At 45.2% G+C, this 20,254-nt stretch overlaps 1 protein-coding gene across 1 annotated transcript in view; it reads right to left on the bottom strand.

Annotated features, from left to right (window-relative positions):
* Window positions 1-808: 808 nt before the first annotated feature.
* The window catches only part of TREH (trehalase), a 29,632-nt gene continuing 10,186 nt past the window's right edge, over window positions 809-20,254 (bottom strand). The window contains exons 4-15 of the mRNA XM_033918559.1: window positions 19,995-20,082; window positions 18,986-19,086; window positions 18,734-18,826; window positions 15,985-16,101; window positions 13,927-14,049; window positions 12,883-12,932; window positions 8,965-9,165; window positions 8,254-8,471; window positions 3,664-3,775; window positions 1,775-1,887; window positions 1,157-1,210; window positions 809-1,022 (exon numbers count right to left, since the gene is read on the bottom strand). Of these exons, the coding sequence (XP_033774450.1) occupies window positions 951-1,022; window positions 1,157-1,210; window positions 1,775-1,887; window positions 3,664-3,775; window positions 8,254-8,471; window positions 8,965-9,165; window positions 12,883-12,932; window positions 13,927-14,049; window positions 15,985-16,101; window positions 18,734-18,826; window positions 18,986-19,086; window positions 19,995-20,082 (1,342 nt within the window). The 3' untranslated portion in view covers window positions 809-950. The remainder of the gene's footprint in view (window positions 1,023-1,156; window positions 1,211-1,774; window positions 1,888-3,663; window positions 3,776-8,253; window positions 8,472-8,964; window positions 9,166-12,882; window positions 12,933-13,926; window positions 14,050-15,984; window positions 16,102-18,733; window positions 18,827-18,985; window positions 19,087-19,994; window positions 20,083-20,254) is intronic.

Raw genomic sequence — 20,254 nt, 5'->3', positions numbered from 1 at the left:
AAGTTGGTTCAGGGCACCACAATCCAGCTAATGCTGGATATCTAGTTTTAGTGTTGAACTACTGTGTTTCCCCGAAAATAAGACAGTGTCTTATATTAATTTGGGACCAAAAAACACATTAGGGTTTATTTTTGGGGGGATGTCTTATTTTTTTTTCACATACAACAATCATCTCTCCCTTCCTCTCCTCCACCCCAATTCTTCCTCTTTCCTTTCTCCCCACCCCTACATATGCAGCAATTTTCCTCCCCTGTCACCCATCCCCTTGTGCAGCAGAACCCCACTGACCCCTCCCACTGTGAGACTGACATATCTCCGCTCCAAGGCCTCCAAAAACAGCAGCGATGGCAGCTATTTTGGGAGGACTCAGAGCGGAGATATGTCAGGTCTCAACGGGGTGGGGATCGCTGAAGTGACAAGCCTGATTTTTTTTTCAGCAAATTGGGCAGTGCTAGTGTCAGGGATGGAATCGGGGAGTGTCTGGGACATTCGGGTGGGGGGGAGAATGGACTTCAGGATAGGTCTTATTTTCGGGGAAACAGGGTAGAAGTGCTGCCCAGTTAGTGGACATATTCAGGGTGCTTTTTCTGTTATCCTAACTCAATAGTTGTCCACTTAGTGGTCTAAATAGGGCAGCAAACTGGACAACCTTCCAGCTCTTCCCGAGCTCTGCCCTAGCATTGCTTGGATGGTGCACGATCTAGTTGGTGGCAATACCTACCTGATTAACAGACCCTACTAACCAGCTAAGAATGGTTCAGTGCAATTACAAAAACAGCCAAACAAAGAGAGGATCACCACAAACAAAGCAGTTCATCCCCCACCTTTATTCCCAGAGAAGAATTTATACCTTTGAAAGTACACAGAAACTAAAACCCGACAGCTGCCGTCATCTCTCTCTTCCAGGTAAGAGACAGGCAAGCAGCAGCAGAACAACAGCTGAGCTTGTCCTAACTAGACAGTCGACTTCCATAGGTGTCAAGTAGCTGTAACACCACGCCATTCGTCCAGCCAAACCCCTCCTACAAGATCAGAAGATCCCCAGTGTTAGGATTCGTTGTACCCTTGGACTGATTTAGTGAGGCATGCTATCAAACTGAACAAGTGAACCTGATCCTTTTATAAGCGCTGCTGAAAATTTGGTATCTGCCCTTACCTGTACTTCATATTCTCCTCCACCTCCAGGCTTTCCATCTCCAATCACATCGTACTAGAGACACAGACACAGAATACCAATCATGAAAGAGAAAGGGTCAGCCTGCCCAATACAGTAAACTCAGTGACTTTCCCAGCATCAAGCACAAAGGGATGTTTGATAAATCATTAAGAACCGAAAGGAAGTAAATATCCCAGCGTAAGGCTCAAAACCACTGCCCTGCTGTTGGAAAAGTTTGGGACATAAGAACATAAGAATTTGCCTCCGCTGGGTCAGACCAAAGGTCCATCGCGCCCAGCAGTCCGCACCATCAGGTCCATGACCTGTCAAGTTATCATGATTTAGCCCTATGGCCCCTTGTTTTTATCTATACTCTTTCCATGCTGATATCTACCCCTATCTGTATTTGCAGACTAAAGATCAACGAAGCAGAGACAGAAGGCAGCTTGAAGGAAGAAAGCATTCTTGATACAGGTTAGGAAACAGAATGATTTTACAGGGAAGTTAAAGGACACCATTAGGGGAAAGAGCGTTATTCTTCCTGAAGCACTCTGTGGGCAAACGCAGAAGCCTTGAGGTAGTCCACAACTTCCTAATGTTCTAAGCAGGAACACCTACCTTCTCAAACATGGCTTCGTACTTTTCATATGCTAAAAAGTTGGTTCTGATCCAGTTCTGGGCCAGCTGAAAGGCCATTTCCTGAGCACTTGGCAAACTTGACTTTGCTAAACCTGTTTCAAAGGCATCACAGAGAAAGGGAGGTGAGAGGGCTAATACAGATATTTCTATAGCATCAACCAGTCCTGGGATTCATATCCCCATCAGACTGTCTGAATGTCTTGTAACAGTCTACAGGAGCACACATGCCCCCCCCCCCCACTTACCCCTCCCCCCACAAGTGAATCTGGATAAAACTAGATTTGAAGCAACGCACAAATTATATCAAGATAGATAGGAGTTGCGACTAGATAGATGTATCATATCTGAAGGAAACGCCTATGTGGCCTCATAAGCTTACATATATTTATTTATTATTTCTTCCTTCCATTTGTGCATCGCACATACCTATACAAGCTCTAGGCTCTATATCACCTGTATATTGCCTGCACTACAGCCGTTTAGTGTAGATGCATAGGAAAAGGAATGTCAAAATGGGTGCATTCAAACTGTGCAAGGTATTTTATGAAAGACTAGTCTTTAAGCCCGTTACATTAACGGGTGCTAGAATATGTGTGTGTGTGTCTGTATTTCTTTCTTTCTCTCTCTCTCTCTCTCTCCTTAGCCTGTTTCTGTATTTCTTTCTTTCTGTCTTTTCTTTTCCTCGGCTGTCCACCACCTTGCCTGCTCCTTGCCTGCTCCTCCTGTCCAGTCTTTCTTCCTTTTTCTTCCCCTGTGTCCACCACCACCCCTTCACTGGTCCCCTTATCCAGCAGCAGTCCTTCTCCCTTTGTTTTAACTTCCCCCCTGTCCAGCAGCACCTCTTTTCTGCCCCCCCTGTCCAGCAGTAGGCCTCCCTTCCTTTTCCTGCCCCCCCTGTCTATCAGCACCTCTTCCCCTGTCCAACAGCACCTCTTTTTTGCTCCCCCTGCCCAGCAGTAGGCCTCCCTTCCTTTTTTTTGCCTCCTCCCTGTCCATCAGCACCTTTTCCCCAGTCCAGCAGTACCTCTTTTCTGTTCCCCCTGTCCAGCAGTAAGCCTCCCTTCCTTTTTTTGCCCCCCCCCGTCCATCAGCACCTTTTCCCCAGTCCAGCAGTACCTCTTTTCTGTTCCCCCTGTCCAGCAGTAGGCCTCCCTTTCTTTTTTTGCCCCCCCTCCATCAGCACCTTTTCCCCTGTCCAGCAGTACCTCTTTTCTGTTCCCCCTGTCCAGTAGTAGGCCACCCTTCCTTTTTCTGTCCCCCCTGTCCATCAGCACCTCTTCCCCTGTCCCCCCGGGAAGCTTCGTTTCCGGCTTCGGCAGCCTCCTGTCTGCGGGCCGCCCGCCCGTCTGTGTTTTAATTCAAAGCCAACGCCGCAGCTCCTCTCTCGATCCCTGCCTGGTGCAGTTCGAGAGAGGAGCCACGGCGGGCGTGTGAGGAGGGTGAGAAGATGCTGGCAGGTGCGCCTGTGGCCCCCCCCCCTCCAAATCAGCAGCAGCAGTGAGGCGGCACTCTGGCGGTGAGTGACGGCGAGGGGGGAGTTGCTCCGTGTTCTGGCCTGCCTCCGTGTTCGAAAATCGAATTCGGCACGGAGGCACACCTCACGGAGCCAGGAATCACAAAACTCTAAGTGCGCATGTGCGCTTAGAGTTTTATTATATAGGACTAGTCAGACTTTTAGAGCTTTTTGTACAATATCTACAAGGATACTGTAGAGCTTTTAAAGCTAAGGTATTCTCAATTATAATATAATGTTTGGATTCATGAAACTGAACCACAAGATCCCTCCTTGTCCTCACTAGAGAGGCTGCGACACAGCTGGAGATGACCTACTTAGCCTACATGCTAAAATGTTCATGCCCTCTGCTTACCATGAATGACAATATGCTGCAGGGGGGGCCAAGCGTTGGGGAAATCCCACTGCTGCCCAGACTGAAAAAGTGAAGTAGGGATCCCATTTTGGTACGATGACGCCTCGCTCTTCTGAGGAAGCACAAGCAACAAGACAAAATGTTTTTAGAAGCAACACAGAATTTAAAAAATTTACTGTTATATTTCTATATTGATTTACGAAAAGTAGTTGTCACAACATACTCAAAATGCAAATTAACCCTCCCTTTTACAAAAATCGCGGTAGACGCTGAACGCTGTGCGCTGCTCTGATGCTCATAGGAACTCAGAGCAGCTCAGAGCATTCGGCACGCCAGACGGCGCTAAAAGATTCTTCCGAGCTTTTGTAAAAAGGAAGGGGGTGTGTGTGTGTAAGTGGGGGATGAAGCAGAGGCCAGCTAACCACTGATAACAGAGGTGCCCAGGAGCTCCTGAACAGCTAATCTAAGGGGACAATGGCAAGAGGTTAAGGCTTTGAGTAGATATCAGAGTCATTGGCAGAAAGCTAATGGTATGCAAATTTTGTGCATGGAAAACTCTGAGGCTAATGAGGGTGGAGGCTAATGAGGGTGGATACATACTATGAAACTTTTCTGCGCCAATGTGACTTTCGTGCACTTGTTTAAACAAAACTTGGAAGAGAAAGCACACACTGGCGCTCGTTCTTGTGTGGTTAGAGCCAAAGTCTGATTTAGACAACCTATCAAAAATGCCCCTCCACGTGGGCTTTCATTTTTGCTTTTGTTCAGTTACACGTCTGTTATGTGATCATATGTACGAGCTCTATCAAGAGAACACGTGACTGTATTCTGAGGTGTTTGTAATCATCTTGGGCTCAATTCAGTGACATCTGCACAGATGCTGTTACAACAGTAGAGAATGAATAGCCGGTTCTTCAAGAAAATAAATTGCCTAAAGCTTATAAAAGCCCTTTTGCAAGTTAGTTATTAAAAATAAAAATATTATAATTCCTAAATTTTTAAAACAATAAAAATATCACAATTCATAGAAACATAGAAAAAGACGGCAGATAAGGGCCGCGGCCCCTAGTCTGCCCACCCCAATGACCCTCCCCTATTTAACTTTGATAGAAACATAGAAAAAGACGGCAGATAAGGGCCGCGGCCCATCTAGTCTGCCCACATTCCTACATTTTTAAAACAATTCCTAATTATCCTATATAATAAAAGGCTAACTCGCGCATGCGCACTCCTATTTGCGTGTTCCATGCGCTGTAGGTCTGTGGTCGCAGGAGTGCGCATGCGTGAGTCCCCAGCCTTCTTCCCAGCACCTACCTTGGCTGTCAGCAGCGGCGCCTCATCTCCTGTGGGGACCTCATGTGTGCTGTGTCCGTCCGTGGCCGCGGCTTGAGGCGTATGCGCAAGTTAGGTGCATCGGGCGACAGGAGCAGCGCTGGCGGCGGATGACGGGAGGAGGGCTCATGGTCCTGCCGCCGCTGCCGCTCCTGTTCACAGTGGCCTGCACGTCGCCGACTGCCCCCCCTTCCCGCAACAACCACTACTGCTCCTGTTCAAAGCGGCCTGCTGAGGTTCGCGGCCGGCTGTAATGAACCTCGCAGGCCGCTCTCCACATGGTAACATGATCCCTCTGTCGCGATCGCGTCAGAGGGAACAAGCTACTGAGGTGGATAGCGGCCTGCGAGGTTCGCTACAGCTGGCCGCGAACCTGAGCAGGCCGCTTTGAACAGGAGCGACAGCAGGAACCATGGATGGAGGGAGGGGAAGAGGAAAAAGAAGGGCCATGGAGCAGACAGGAAAGGGGGCTGTTTTGGTGGGAGGGTTTTGCTGAGTGCAGACAGCAATCATGGGGGGGGGGAAACAGAAAGGGGCCATGGAGCAGGTAGGCATTGCAGAACAGGGGGAGAGGGAAAGGGGGCAGACAGCAATCAGGTTGGGGGGAGAGGTGTGCTGGGGGCAGACAGCAATCAGGTTGGGGAGGAACAGAAGGGGGACATGGAGCAGGTAGGCATTGCAGAAAGGGGGCTGCTTTGGCAAGCAGGAGGGACAGGGAGACAGAAAGACGGAGAGACACAGACACAAAGAATGACAGAAGACAGCGTCCAAGGAGAGAGAGACAAATAAAAAAAAACCAGACATACAGACATCTACTCTGGGCGGCGGGAGGAAGGCAGTGCGGAGCGCTGCTGGCAGTGGCTGCCGGGAGGAGAGCTTCGAGCCGCAGAAGACTGTCCCCAAAGCCCCTGCGGAGAGTCGGCCCAACCTTTCCTTCCTCACCGACGCCGAAGAAGCTGCAGCTGGGGCAGTCGGGGCCTCCCCCGCCGCGCCAAATACACCTAGGCCCTGCTCCCTCTCACGCTCTGAGCACTCAAGATTGGCTGAAAGGTGTCGTGCAGGTGCTGCAGATACAGGAAGCTGCTTTTGTTGGAGAGGTGTGCTGGGGGGCAGACAGCTTTGCTCGGAGGGGGGGGAGACAGAAGGGGGCCATGGAAAGACAGTCAGGGAAAGGGGGCTACTTTGGGGGGAAAGGTGTGCTGGAGGGCAGACAGCTTTGCTCTGCGGGGGAAGACAGAAGGGGGCCATGGAGAGACAGGAAGAGGGGAAGGGGTATGCTGGGGGCAGACAGCTTTGCTCTGGGGGGGGGGGGCGGGGGAATGACACAAGGACACAGACACGAAGAATGACACACAAGAGGCCAGAGAGACAGAAAGAAAGGAAGACAGACAGCCAGCGTCCAAGGAGAGACAGCCAGCATCCAAGGAGAGACAGCCAGTGTCCAAGGAGAGAGAAACAAATAAACATAGACAGACAGACAGCGGCCAAGGGGAGAGAGAGAAAGAAAGAAAGACAGACACACACATCTATTCTAGCACCCGTTAATGTAACGGGCTTAAAGACTAGTTCATTATAATCCATAATTCACAGTGCCTAAATTTTTAAAATCATCAATTACCTGAATTCAAGAACCAAAACAGGACTTGTGTCACAGATGAACAAAATGGCTGACCAGTTATCCAAAAAGTTGTCAGAAGCTTGAGGTACCACACATGCCAACTCCTTACTTGATCTCTTATATAGATATCTTTTTTAAATAATATATAACAGGGAAGAGAGAAATAAAATAAAACCAAATTACATTTAATATGCATTAATAACACTATTGAAGGAGTTGGTTTGTATCTTGTTCATTAGCATGTGTGTTACCTCAAGCTTCTATATTGTCACCATTATTATTTAATATTTTTGAGTTCTCTGGCTACTTGAATATAAGAATTTGGAATCTATTCATACAGTACTTTTATGTAGGTGAGTTGCCTCTGGTAGCCTTTGCGTATCCTAAGAATATTGACCTTCAGCTTGTACAGCAACATTTGTTTGCTGTAGTAAAGTGGTTAGTGATCATCGTTTGGTCTTGAGTGTTGAAAATATGACAGCTTTTTGGATAACTGGTCTAAAAAGAAGCCAGGAACATGTAGAACTTAATGTACGAGTGGTCCAATGCGATTTTGTTTTTAAGCTACAGTTTGGACCTGCACCTTCCAGTTCTTCATGTTTCTCTTCTATCAGGGGGTCCAGTTGATGTAAGGTACACAAAGAAAGAAATGGACTAAAAACAGTGTACTTGTCTTTGAGCAGATAGCCAGAAATGATTGGAGACAAGCAAAGTGGTGATTTTTCATGCCACTTTGCTTGTTTGCAGTCATTTCCGGCTATCTGCTCAAAGTATACTGTTTTTAGTCCATTTCTTTATTTGTGTATCTTATATCAACTGGACCCCTGAGGAAGGAGTGTTCGCTGAAACACGGACTGTGTAGGGTCCAGTTGGACTATTATATTTGTATTTTAATGGTTTTATTGTGAAGAGCGTATAATAAATCATCTTTCAGAACATCTATATCCACAGTCTTTTGTTTTTATCGCTGGATTGATTTCACCGTGGATTATTGGGTCTTCTTTTTCGTCTTTTGTTGAGTTGCTCTCTTCTATCAGTCAATAGTATTTAGTGACAGGGTAGAATACAAAGTTCTTCCACTTTCTCCCTCCCCCCATTTTTTCTGTTTGTCTTTACATATAAGTAGGAAATTCTCATTTGACTGTAAGATAATTGCCACTCTGTAGTGGTTGTTACATTCCTCATAGATACACTGTGGCCCCGACTATTCTTTGAAGTCAACAGGAAGAAAATATAGAAATAAGAAAAGTATAGAAACAGTGTGCAATAATCAGTCTCTGGCCATGTGTGAAGGGCCAAAATCCCAGACACAGAAAGGTTTTCGGGTAGATCAGCACTTAAACTTCCTATCATCATGAGCCCATTATTGCAGCTTTAGAAAGGACAGGGTCCCTGGAGGCATGATCTGATGATGATTCTATGGACAGCCTGCCCAGTTTGCATTGCCAAAATGTGGATTTTAAGACCCCCATTTGGAATCACAACCCACAGTTTGAGAAGCCCTAAGGCAGGGCGACTAGAAGTTAATAACTGGGAATACCAAACTTTCCCATGACATAGTGAAGGAGTTTGCACAATATTGGGGGCATCGCAATTCTGATAGGGCCATGATTTAAAGTCGGAACAAGACGTCATCTTACCTTAAGATACTGAACTGCCTTTTCGACAAGAGACTGACTGTTGACGCACTCTGCCCACAACGGGGCCAGGTTGGTGGGGTAGAATGCCTTGTTTCTGTCTCTTGTATTCAGATTGAAATCCAGCCAGATTCCTAGTGTTTCATCCCAAAAAACTGCTTGCATTGCATTCATTCGTCTCATCTTGGCTGCCTCAAATTCCTGTGCTTTGCTCGTATTTCCTTAAGTGAGACAAAAGGAAAAAAGCCAAGAAAAGCTAAAAGTGAAGATGTCGGTTTACTAGAGCAGAGAGACCCCAGCAACTCTACTTTGTCCATGCCATAGGCTCTCACACAGCTCCTTCACCTTCCCGTAATAATCTCACCCTTTCTTCTTCTCTAATCCAAGAGTACAGGAGAAGGTCAAGTGATTAAGCTGTCTACCACCTGCATTTCACTTGGACACCAAAGTGCACTTCTTGGCTCCTGCCCCAGCTCCAGGAGGTAGAAGGGCCTAACTCTGAGAAGATCTAAAACCCATTGCTAATCCTGAACCCCAACCCCTTTAACAAGCAATAGCAATCAAACCCTCCACAACCCTTACGCCTTCTTTCTCACACCTAAACCGAGCCTATACCACGCATCTTTCTGAGCTAGACTTAACTCCTCCTTCCACCAACACCTCATAGCCCTTCCATCCCCTGGGATCTTTTTTTTCATCAGCCCCATCTCTTACCCAGCATCTTGTAAAAAGAGGCCAGGTGGTGCTCTGTCTGGCATAACACTGCGTTCAGATCCACAGGGACAATCTCGCTGGTTCTCGTGTTCTGTAGTGTTGCTGTCTGACCTTTACTTCCACTGACATACCAGCGAGAAGAGAAGTCCCATCCCGACTCTGCTGCTGACTTCAGTTCAGCCCAGACTTCCTGCTTTGTCACTGTGGCAGACAAAGAGACACAGACTTAAACTCAACCAAAGGAAGCAGGCAGCTGACAGGCACACTCTTGGAGATACTTAGCAGGCATTAAAACTGCCCCAATCCCCCCCCTACCCCAGCCAGGAAACAGAGACAGACACACAAGCATTTGACTGAGGGAGGTGCTCAGCATTTGAACATATGAATAGCCTTACTGGGTCAGACCAATGGTCCATCTAGCCCAGTAGTCTGTCCTCATGGTGGCCAAACCAGGTCACTAGTACCTGGCCAAAACCCAAAGAGTAGTAATATTCCATGCTACCAATCCAGGGCAAGCAATGGCTTCCCCCATGTCTTTCTCAATAAGAGACTATGGACTTTTCCTCCAGGAAATTGTCCAAACCTTTCTTAAAAACCAGCTATACTATCCACTCTTACCACAACCTCTAGCAACGTGTTCCAGAGCTTAACTATTCTCTGAGTGAAAAATATTTCTTCCTATTGGTTTTAAAAGTATTTCCCTGTAACTTTATCGAATGTCCCCTAGTCTTTGTAATTTTTGAGGGATTTAAAAAAAAAAAAAAATCCACAGGTGCTAAAAGTCCTCCATCTTCCCCCCTCCCCCAAAGTCAGGAAAGAGACAGATGAACAGGCACTCAAATCCTGAGTGAGGAAACAGGATGCTGTCACATGAGGGAAGTGAGAAAGAAACAAGTCATTTCACCTCTAAATTAAATTTACTACAGGTTACTGGCTTTTTCCTATTTATGTACATAGACATGGGGGAAACCCCTGCTTGCCCTGGGATCGGTAGTATGAAATGTTGTTACTATTTGGGTTTCTGCCAGGTACTTGCGACCTGGACTGGCCACTGTGGAAACAGGACATTGGGCTAGATCAGCAGTCTCAAACACGCGGGCCGCATGTGGCTCTCCAGGTTTTATTTGCGGCCCGCAGTCTGGACTGGATCATTCTCTTCCTTTTGGAGCAGCAGTGTGTCTGGCTGGCTCGTTCCGTTCAAAGCCGCGGGTTGGCGGCTCCTTGCGCTATCCACTCCTGCATCGGAAGCCTCTCTGACATCACAACATCAGAGAGGCTTCAGACGCAGGCGCGGATCTCGCAATGAGCCACCACCTGCGGCTTTGAACGGAACGAGCTGGCCAAACACGCTGCTGCTCCAGTGGCGTACCAAGGGAGGGGGGGGGCAGTCCGCACAGCTGGCCACCCTCCACTGTTCTCCCTAGAGTGCGGCTTGTCTAGAGCAGTGGTGCCCAACCTGCTTCCCTTCCCTTCTCACCGCTGCCATCGGGGAACAGGCCGGCACCATGCTCTTTGATCTCCCTGCTTCTCTCGCCGCCTGACGTCAATTCTGACGTCGAGAGGACGTTCTGGCTAGCCAATCGCTGCCTGGCTGCCCGGAACGTCCTTTCCGCCGTTAGAATTGACGTCGGGCAGGCAGCCCCGTGGAGAAGAGAAGCATGGAGATCTCGGCCTGTTCCCGATGGCGGCAGCAGCAGCAGCAGCCTATTCCCCGGTGGCAGGAAGGAAGAAAGAAAGAAAGAAAGAAGGGGGGGACAGAGAGCCAGAAACAAAGCAAAAACTGGGACACAGAATCAGAGAAAGACAGACAGAGAAAGAAAGAAAAAGTTGGGGGAGGGAATGAGGTCTGGAGGAGAGGAAGCATACAGGAGGCTGAAAGAAGGGAAGAAATATTGGATGCACAGTCAGAAGAATAAAGTGCAAACAGAGACTCATGAAATTACCAAACAAAGGTAGGAAAATGATTTTATTTTCAATTTAGTGATTGAAATGTGCCAGTTTTGAGAAAGAAAATATATTAAACTTTAAATGTGAGTGCTGCAGAAAAAATAGAGTACTTGGAGGGCCGCAGAAAAAATAGTTAATGTCTTATTAAAGAAATGACAATTTTGCATAAGGTAAAACTCTTTATAGTTTATATATCTTTCCTTTTAACTGTTAAAGGAAAGTTTTATAAACTATAAAGAGTTTAACCTCATGCATAATTGTCATTTCTTTAATAAGACATTAACTATTTTTTTCTGCGGCCCTCCAAGTACCTCCAAATCCAAAATGTGGCCCCGCAAAGGGTTTGAGTTTGAGACCACTGGGCTAGATGATTTGACCCAATCTGACTGTTCATATGTTTTAATCTGGTTCTTCAAGGAAGGATTGGATAAATTCCTGAAGGACATGGGGGTTGAAGGACACAGATAGAGGTAGAGATAAGTTATGAAAGGGCTTAGAGGGAAGGACAAGGGGATTAAAAGGGCTTAGATACCGGTCATCTTACAGGTCATGGACCTGATCGGCCGCCGCGGGAGCGGACTGCTAGGCGCGATGGACCTCTGGTCTGACCCAGTGGAGGCAACTTCTTATGTTCTTATACATAATCTTATATCCATACACTGTGCCCTGAAAGCAGACCTATCATGATATTTATATCAACTTATATACTGCTTCCCAGAACAGACAATGCAAAACCTGGTCACACCCAGCAACCACGGTACAAAGTGCCCGAATTTCTGGGAACAAGAAACAGACCTATATCAACAAATGGTGACTAGCAAAGTAGCATCCAAACAGAGCTGTGAACTTTGAAATTCTGGCTCTGGGTGCCTTTCATCACCTGTTCTCTAGGTTCAAAGAAAAATTAAGGTCTTGGGGGAGAGGGGACGGACAATGAATCATCTTAAATGATGCTATGCACTTTGATAGAGCTATCCAGTTCCAGATGTGCCCTCAAATAAGACTCCTGGCAACCGCCTAATGAAGGATCCCCTCCCCCTCGTGGTTGGCCATTGCCGTCTCTTGAGGCATGGAAGATTAAAGGGCAAATTCTATTAGAAGCGCCCAAAAGTTAGGCGCCGATGTAGGCACTGTTCAGCGTGAATCAAGCGCACTTGGATGCTGTTTAGTGAATCATGCCGAGCGGCATCTATTTTGGAGGCGCCCATTAAATAGGCCAGCTCTAGACACAACTAAAAGGTTAGGCGCCTATGTGAGCGCTTAAGCGTGCTTAAGAGCAGTGATTCTGTAAGAAGGCGCCTAACATGTAGCCACGCCCACGCCTAACATGCATAGCACCTATTTCTTTTTGAAGACCGCATAAATTTTTAGAGGCGCCTTGTTACAGAATTGTGCTTTCTTGATAGGCGCCTATGTTTCAATAACTTAATTGAGCTTAATTGAGCTTGTTATTCATTTTAGATAGGCGTCTATCTAGTTGGGCGCCTCCGAAATAGGTGCCTAACTTTAGGCGCTGGTTACAGAATTTGGGCCTAAGTGATTTGCCCAAGGTCGCATGAAGCTCCCGTATGATTTCAACTTGGACACTTTTGATCAATAAGTCTTACTCTTGAATTCATTAATGCTGTATTTGATTATTCTTTTTAATCCTCAACCTTGTGTTTTTGCCTGACCTCCTTTTCTATAAAATTTTGTAGTTCAATTCCCCTTTTCCTCTTCACTCTTGTTTTGTTAAGTTTGTATATAGTCTAGTTTATTTTAATGGTTATGTTTAAATTAATGTTTTATTTTTTAATATTGTAATTTTAATTGTTTCTTTTTATGTATGTTCATCGCTTTGAAGTAAGATTAAGCGATTAATCAAAAATTTTAATAAACTTGAAACTTGGACCTACCAGTTCCCAGTCCACTATTCTAACCATTAGGCTATACACAGATTATGGCAGAAGGTCCAAGAACAACTTTTCTTACCTTCAGTGAAGTTCTCTGCCAGTTCTAGATCATCGCTGTAAGACTCGGGTCTGGGAAAGAGGCAGCAAAAAAAAAAAAAAAGAAACACCAACAGGTTACATAGAAAAGCTAACTCCTGGGGGTGTTTGCTTCCCATTAGCCAAGCATGGCTGTCTGATTTGTCACAATGTATGGCGTTTCCTCATTGTATAAGCACAGCTACTGGTATATAGAAAGCATCTACTTAGGAAGAGTAATTCTAACCTGGATGTGCCAGCAGAGTATGACACAGTGGTTAAAGCTACAGCCTCAGCACCCTGAGATTGTGGGTTACTGCTCCTTGTGACCTTGGCAAGTCACTTAATCCCCCCCCCCCCAGGTATATTAGATAAGACTGTGAGCCCACTGGGACAGACAGGGAAAAATGCTTGAGTACCTGAATAAATTTGTGTAAACCATTCTGAGCTCCCCTGGGAGAACAGTATAGAAAACTGAATAAATAAAGAGTGTGAAAAGTTTCAGCCTCTGATAACCAAATTGTGATGTCATAATGCCTCATTCCAACAATGCCTAGGAGCCAACCTCATCAGTGATGTCACAATGGCTTAATTGTCCTATACATGCCTCACTTCTACTACATTTTGATTTCTAGAGTGGCACAGTGGTTAAAACTACAGCCTCAGCACCCTGAAATTGTGGGTTCAAACCCATGCTGCTCCTTGTGACCCTGGGCAAGTCACTTAAACCCCCCATTGTCCCAGGTACATTAGACAGATTGTGAGCCCCGCAGGAACAAACAGGAAAAAATGCTTGAGCACCTGAATAAATTTATGTAAGTCATTCTGAGCTCCTCTGGGAGAATGGTATAGAAAATTAAATAAACAAAACTAAGGACATCTTAAATCCTTACAGAAAGTGTACCTAAAATCTGGTGATTATGACTAGATATACAATTGTACTTAGAAAGCTGCCACCGGCATTACTTACTGTGTAAAATTACAAGCGGCCAACTTGTAAGCGCAGAGAAATTAGAGATGCAGCAAGAGAAGCGAAGGATGGTGTTACCTTGGATCTCCAACTTGGACATTGTAATGGTTAAGTGTGTGATTCTTGCCATCCAGTGACACTATCACACTGCGGTTTCTCATCCAGAATCCATACTCCAGTTCTAAGAGGTGAATATTGGATCTAAGCAAGAAAATGGGAGAGGAAGTCAAGGCAGAGTGCTAGGAAAAACAGACAAAGGGGAAGGAGGAAGGGGAGGCCGCAGGAAACTACAATACCCTGTAAGAAGGGCTAAAGTTACATCATATTGAATCATGAACTGCCCTGAATTCGAATATACTCTCTGTTATCTCCCTAGGTGAATTTCTAACACTTGTGCAACTGTTTATGCTTCTAGTTTATACAACTGCAGTTAAAATTATATATAAGTGATATATGTACAGAAGATGTATGAGGAGAAACTGGAAGCCCTGAATATGTATACCCTAGAGCAGGGGTGTCAAAGTCCCTCCTCGAGGGCCGCAATCCAGTCGGGTTTTCAGGATTTCCGCAATGAATATGCATGAGATCTATTAGCATACCATGAAAGCAGTGCATGCAAATAGATCTCATGCATATTCATTGGGGAAATCCTGAAAACCCAACTGGATTGCAGCCCTCGAGGAGGGACTTTGACACCCCTGCCCTAGAGGAAAGGAGAGACAGGGGAGATATGATTCAGACGTTCAAATACTTGAAGGGTATTAACATAGAACAAAATCTTTTCCAGAAAAAGGAAAATGGTAAAACCAGAGGACATAATTTGAGGTTGAGGGGTGGTAGATTCAGGGGCAATGTTAGGAAATTCTACTTTACGGAGAGGGTAGTGGATGCCTGGAATGCGCTCCCGAGAGAGGTGGTGGAGAGTAAAACTGTGACTGAGTTCAAAGAAGCGTGGGATGAACACAGAAGATTTAGAATCAGAAAATAATATTAAATATTGAACTAGGCCAGTTACTGGGCAGACTTATACGGTCTGTGTCTGTGTATGGCCGTTTGGTGGAGGATGGGCAGGGGAGGGCTTCAATGGCTGGGAGGGTGTAGATAGAAACATAGAAGTCTTAACAGAGATTTTGGCAGTTGGAACCCAAGCACAGTACCGGGTAAAGCTTTGGATTCTTGCCCAGAAAGAGCTAAGAAGAAAAAATTAAAAAAAATAATAATAATAATTTGGATTGAGTCGGGTTGGGCAGACTGGATGGACCATTCAGGTCTTTATCTGCCGTCATCTACTATGTTACTATGGTATACTCGAGTCATGCAAGAGACACTCACTGTGCCTTAGTATGTATATGGGGTTAGAACAGGGTAGATGAAGTAATATTAGGGGAGGAGGGTCATTTTATAAAGCTTTTTCCACATTATTTCCAAAAGGAACATGCTGAGCCTTCCCCACACTCTCAAATACGCTCCCTGAAAGGCTTTCGTCAACGAGACTCTCTACTCAGTATTTCCTGTTGTGAACCGCCTGGTATACAAGACAATAAATTATTATTATTATTACTTCGGGAAGCAAGTAAAAGCTTGGCTCTTCTCCCAAGCCTGTAATGAAGTAATAACTAACTAGTCACACACCCAAGGACTAAACACCAGCTGCACATACCGTAGCAGGATTTGCTTATCCATGATGTTGCCGTGCTGCCCCTCCCCCCATACATAGGCTTGGTTTTCACACATGTACGAAAATAAGGCATGTGCAGGAGGGGAGAGGCTGGAGCAACGTCAGTGCATGGACGGTGCTACCAACCGCAGCAAGAAAGGGAATGACCTGCTCTGACCACTGGAGGAGCTCTTCAGCTGGAAGGACTTGGGGGGGATCCCTGCCAGTCATAACTGTTACTGTCCCAATTTCGCACCTCGTTTCTGGTGGGCCGATACATTGGTAAAACCTGTGATAGGTAAAACGGGGCCCTCATTCTGGAGCACCACGTACATCAGGAGAAGCACCGAGAAATAATATGGGTAGCCAATGAAGGTACCTCAAAAATGGTGATTATATCTTCAGTTTCATTACAGCATTATAGTTAGCGCATATTGGGAGTTAGGCGTAGAGAGAGAAGCAGAAAGAAATGTACTCACCTGAGAAATTCATAGTCATTATATTTATTCATATAACAGTCCATCATTAGTGTAAGAAAAGGGGGTTGGCTCCTACGTAGATAATATATTCGTCCTCCATTTGGGATCATTCCATATCTGATAGAGAAGAGGGTATTAGTCTTTCAGATTAACCCCTTACAGCTTTAGTATTTATATTAACATATTACATACCAATCGAATACCTCACCATGGTTACACACACAAATTAGTATGTGTTGAGGTAGGATAAAAACTTGTATTTAAAAATCTTGCACTGTAACTATGGCAAATTGTAACCTGTTAACTGTATATTAAATCCAGGGGTAGGGAACTCCGGTCCTCGAGAGCCGTATCCCAGTCGGGTTTTCAGGATTTCCCCAATGAATATGCACTGAAAACAGTGCATGAAAATAGATCTCTTGCATATTCATTGGGGAAATCCTGAAAACCCGACTAGAATAAGGCTCTCAAGGACCGGAGTTCCCTACCCCTGGGTTAACCTGTAAACCCGTTCAGAGCTCATTGGGGAGAATGGGACAGAAAACATCAAATAAATAAATAGACAGAACTTCACCATATGTCAACTAAGGGAAACAGAAATGGAAACCAAGAAAGCCAGGGTGTGCATACAGCATCTTACAGGAAAAACAAATGTATTCCTCCTTGAAGATACCAAATTCAAAAGATATAACGAGCTCCAGGGTTCCCCAAGATATTTCTTTAAAAAATGAAAACATCCTGACCAAGATGGCATTGGAGACAGATGCATGAGCTGAGAGCTCTCCCTGGTCAGAGCGGCTTACCTTAGTGTTCTCTACGCTTATGGGTAAGTGAAAAGGAAATCCCCGGCCAGATCCTCCAGCACCCGAAACTTCCATTTGCTTAATCCAGACAACTATACTGGTGACCGCTTCTCACCATGTGCCAGAAGTACCTTTGGCTTTGGGAGGAACGGAGGAGTCAGCGGCAAACCTCAGCACAGATCTGGCTTCAATGAGCTCGGATCAAAGGCAGGCCCCTCTTTAACCCAGAAGGACAAACCTAACTGGAAAGGAGGCTTCTTTCTTTCCTCATGTGGAACGAATGATGCCTTATTCGCTGATGACGCCAAACTATGCAATATAGTAAACGGCTATAATCTACAGAATGCTATGGAGCAAGACCTGCGTACTTTAGAAAGTTGGTCCTCGATCTGGCAGCTGGGCTTCAATGCCAAGAAATGTAAGGTCATGCATCTCGGTAACGGAAATCCTTACAGAACTTACACCCTGAATGGAGAAACTTTAACCAGGACTACGGCAGAACGAGACTTAGGAGTAATCATCAGTGCTGACATGAAAGCAGCCACTCAAGTGGAGAAGGCTTCATCTAAAGCACGGTAGATGATGGGTTGTATCAAGAGAAGCTTCGTCAACAGGAAGCCTGAAGTCATGATGCCATTGTACAGAGCCATGGTGAGACCTCATCTGGAATACTGTGTGCAATTTTGGAGGCCACATTACCGCAAAGATGTGCTCAGAATTGAATCGGTTCAGCGGATGGCCACCACGATGGTCTCGGGGCTAAAGGATCTTCCGTACGAAGAAAGACTGAGCAAATTGCAGCTCTACACTCTCGAAGAGCGTAGGGAGAGGGGAGACATGATTGAGACATTTAAGTACATCACAGGACGGGTCGAGGTGGAAGATGATATCTTTCTTCTGAAGAGACCCTCGACCACAAGAGGTCATCCACTCAAACTCAGGGGAGGGAAGTTTTGTGGTGACGCCAGGAAGTACTTCTTCACGGAGAGAGTGATTGAGCATTAGAACAAGCTTCCAGTGCAGGTGATCGAGGCACGCAGCATCTCAGACTTCAAGAATAAATGGGATACCTATGTGGGATCCCTACGAGGGTCATGCCAAGGGATAGGGTCACTAGGGTATAGACTTGAAAGAGCGGGTCAGTAGAGTGGCAGTATAATTACAATTATACTTAAGGGGGTCATTAGACTTAATAGGGAGGGTCAATAGTGTGGGCAGACTTGATGGGCTGTAGTCCTTATCTGCCGTCATCTTTCTATGTTTCTAGACCTGGAGTAACAGTGAGGGAAGTTAAAGTGATGAAGAACTCCCCTGCTGAAGCCCTGGCTGAAATACCAAGAAACAAAACATTAGGGTTAAGGCTTCCAACTAGACAAAAAATTTTTTAGGACAACCCGAACCCTCCCTTTATTCAGATATATTACTTACAATTTTTTGTGAACATACACAGCGTACCGCCAACCAGCTTAGAAAGGCAATGTTTTGTTTCTTGGTATTTCAGCTTCCCCATGTCGCCTTGACAAAGACATCCGAAACGCGTTGGCGTTCAGGGGAATGACCTTAAAGCTTAAATGCTGAAAGCTAAGTAACTTTAAATAAGTCTAACTTACATGAAAAATAAGTCTAATTCATATGAAATGATAAGATAATTATCACTGAAAGGAAAAAGAAAAAATAATAGAAAAAACAGTAATAAGAAATGTGGAGGAGGAGGTTCCGTGGGGCAAATGAAGAATCTCTCCCTTCAAACTAAGCGGTTTGTCGGGTTGTCTGATACCCCATACGGTCCTCAATAATAATATGAGTAGATGAGATTGCAGTGACTCCATGACTCTGTGATTTATTTGGTGTGCAAGAACAGGGCAGGGCCAGGCAGGCCGTAAAGCTGCCCACCCCTGTCAGTTTCTCATTCTTAATTCTTACTGCTGTCCTTCACAATAACTCACTTTTCCACAAGGTACAGGAAGTTTGCTATCATTCCCTTTGCAGTGTCCCGCATTTCTGACAGAAGCAACCCGTTGATTATCCAATACGAGTCCCTATAGTTAGGATTAAAACAGACCAGTGTGTTAGTTTGGAAGTTAGCATCCAGAACTGATTAAATGGCCTCAAGACTCCAGTCCCTTGTACTGATACACCGTCTCATCCAATCAAGCTCACTTTTACATCCAGTAGAATTGTGCTCCCACGTCACTCACCAGTAATAAAATTCACGGAATCGCCCACCAGGCACCACCACAGGATATGGGACGTAGATTTGAGAATGAAGCTCAGGGTGATTTTTAACATCTTCTTTAATCTCAAAAGATAAACGTTTCAGAAAGATTATTGATCTATATTGCACCCCCCCCCCACACACACACACACATATTCTATGTGCCCCTCCACCATTTCACAGGTAGCTTAGTTATTCAAGTTAGCCCACCCACTGCTTATTCCTAGGATATGCTGCATAAAATCTGTTTTACCACTTGGGATCTAACTACCCAGGTACTTGGGACCTGGGATGAAAACAGGATACTGGGCTTGATGGACCTTCGGTCTGTCCCAGTATGGTAATTCTTATGTTCTGATGCATGCTTTCAAAAATATGTGTCTATTTGGAAAAATGGTGGACTCTTTCCAAAAGAGCATTCACTCTCTTACTCTCTTAAGTGCATTTACACACTATTTGCACATGCATAATGGTGCACTGTTGGGAAAGGAATGTGCATTTTTGGAAAGGGTCCGCCTTTTCTCGATGACAAAGCGCACTCTTAAGAGTGCGCCTTATCAGCAAATGAAACGCACACATTCATTTTCATGTTTTTTTTCTGTTTCCTTTTAGGTTTAAAACACGTAGTGATTTGGGATATGTTGTTGACATTTTCCATGTCATTGCAGGTGACAGTCCATCCCTCCCCTAAGTCCTGTTAGTGCAAAGGTTATGGGGGTGAAAGTTAAGCAAGGACAGCTGAAGTTTAAGCTTTCATGCCATATAATTTTTACCACACTATATTCCCAGTTTGGTAACTAAGGCTGTCATATAGTAATGCTGTCATCAGTACTGGTCATTTCAGGCATTTGAGGGGCCCGTCTTAAACAAGACCTGTTACCTATGAAAGTAGAAGGCTGCTCCTACTGCCAAAAAGCTAACTTCGGTGGACAGAACATAGGCACACGTTTATTGTACAGTGAAAGGCAAAGTATCTGTTCATATTCTGGTACCTTCCTTCCCAGACTCTTCCACAAAGCATGAAGATTTGTGGCCCATCTCCGTAGCTTACTATCAGAAATCTTCGCCAAGATCTTAGGACTGGAAAATAAAAACAAAACAAACACTTGTATACTGGGGTTATTACCACATACAGTTTCTTATATCCCACAATTTTCAACTAGGAATCGATGTGGTTTACAATCAAGATGATGAGCAATCTTTGGGTTACGTTAGGTTTACAGAAGATATACGTGTGATAGGCAACTTGTGA

This window comes from Geotrypetes seraphini, chromosome 13 (assembly GCF_902459505.1).
Source record: "Geotrypetes seraphini chromosome 13, aGeoSer1.1, whole genome shotgun sequence".
Lineage (NCBI taxonomy): Eukaryota > Metazoa > Chordata > Amphibia > Gymnophiona > Dermophiidae > Geotrypetes > Geotrypetes seraphini.
Note: the sequence above shows the minus strand (reverse complement) of the source record. Positions and strands in the feature narration are given on the sequence as shown.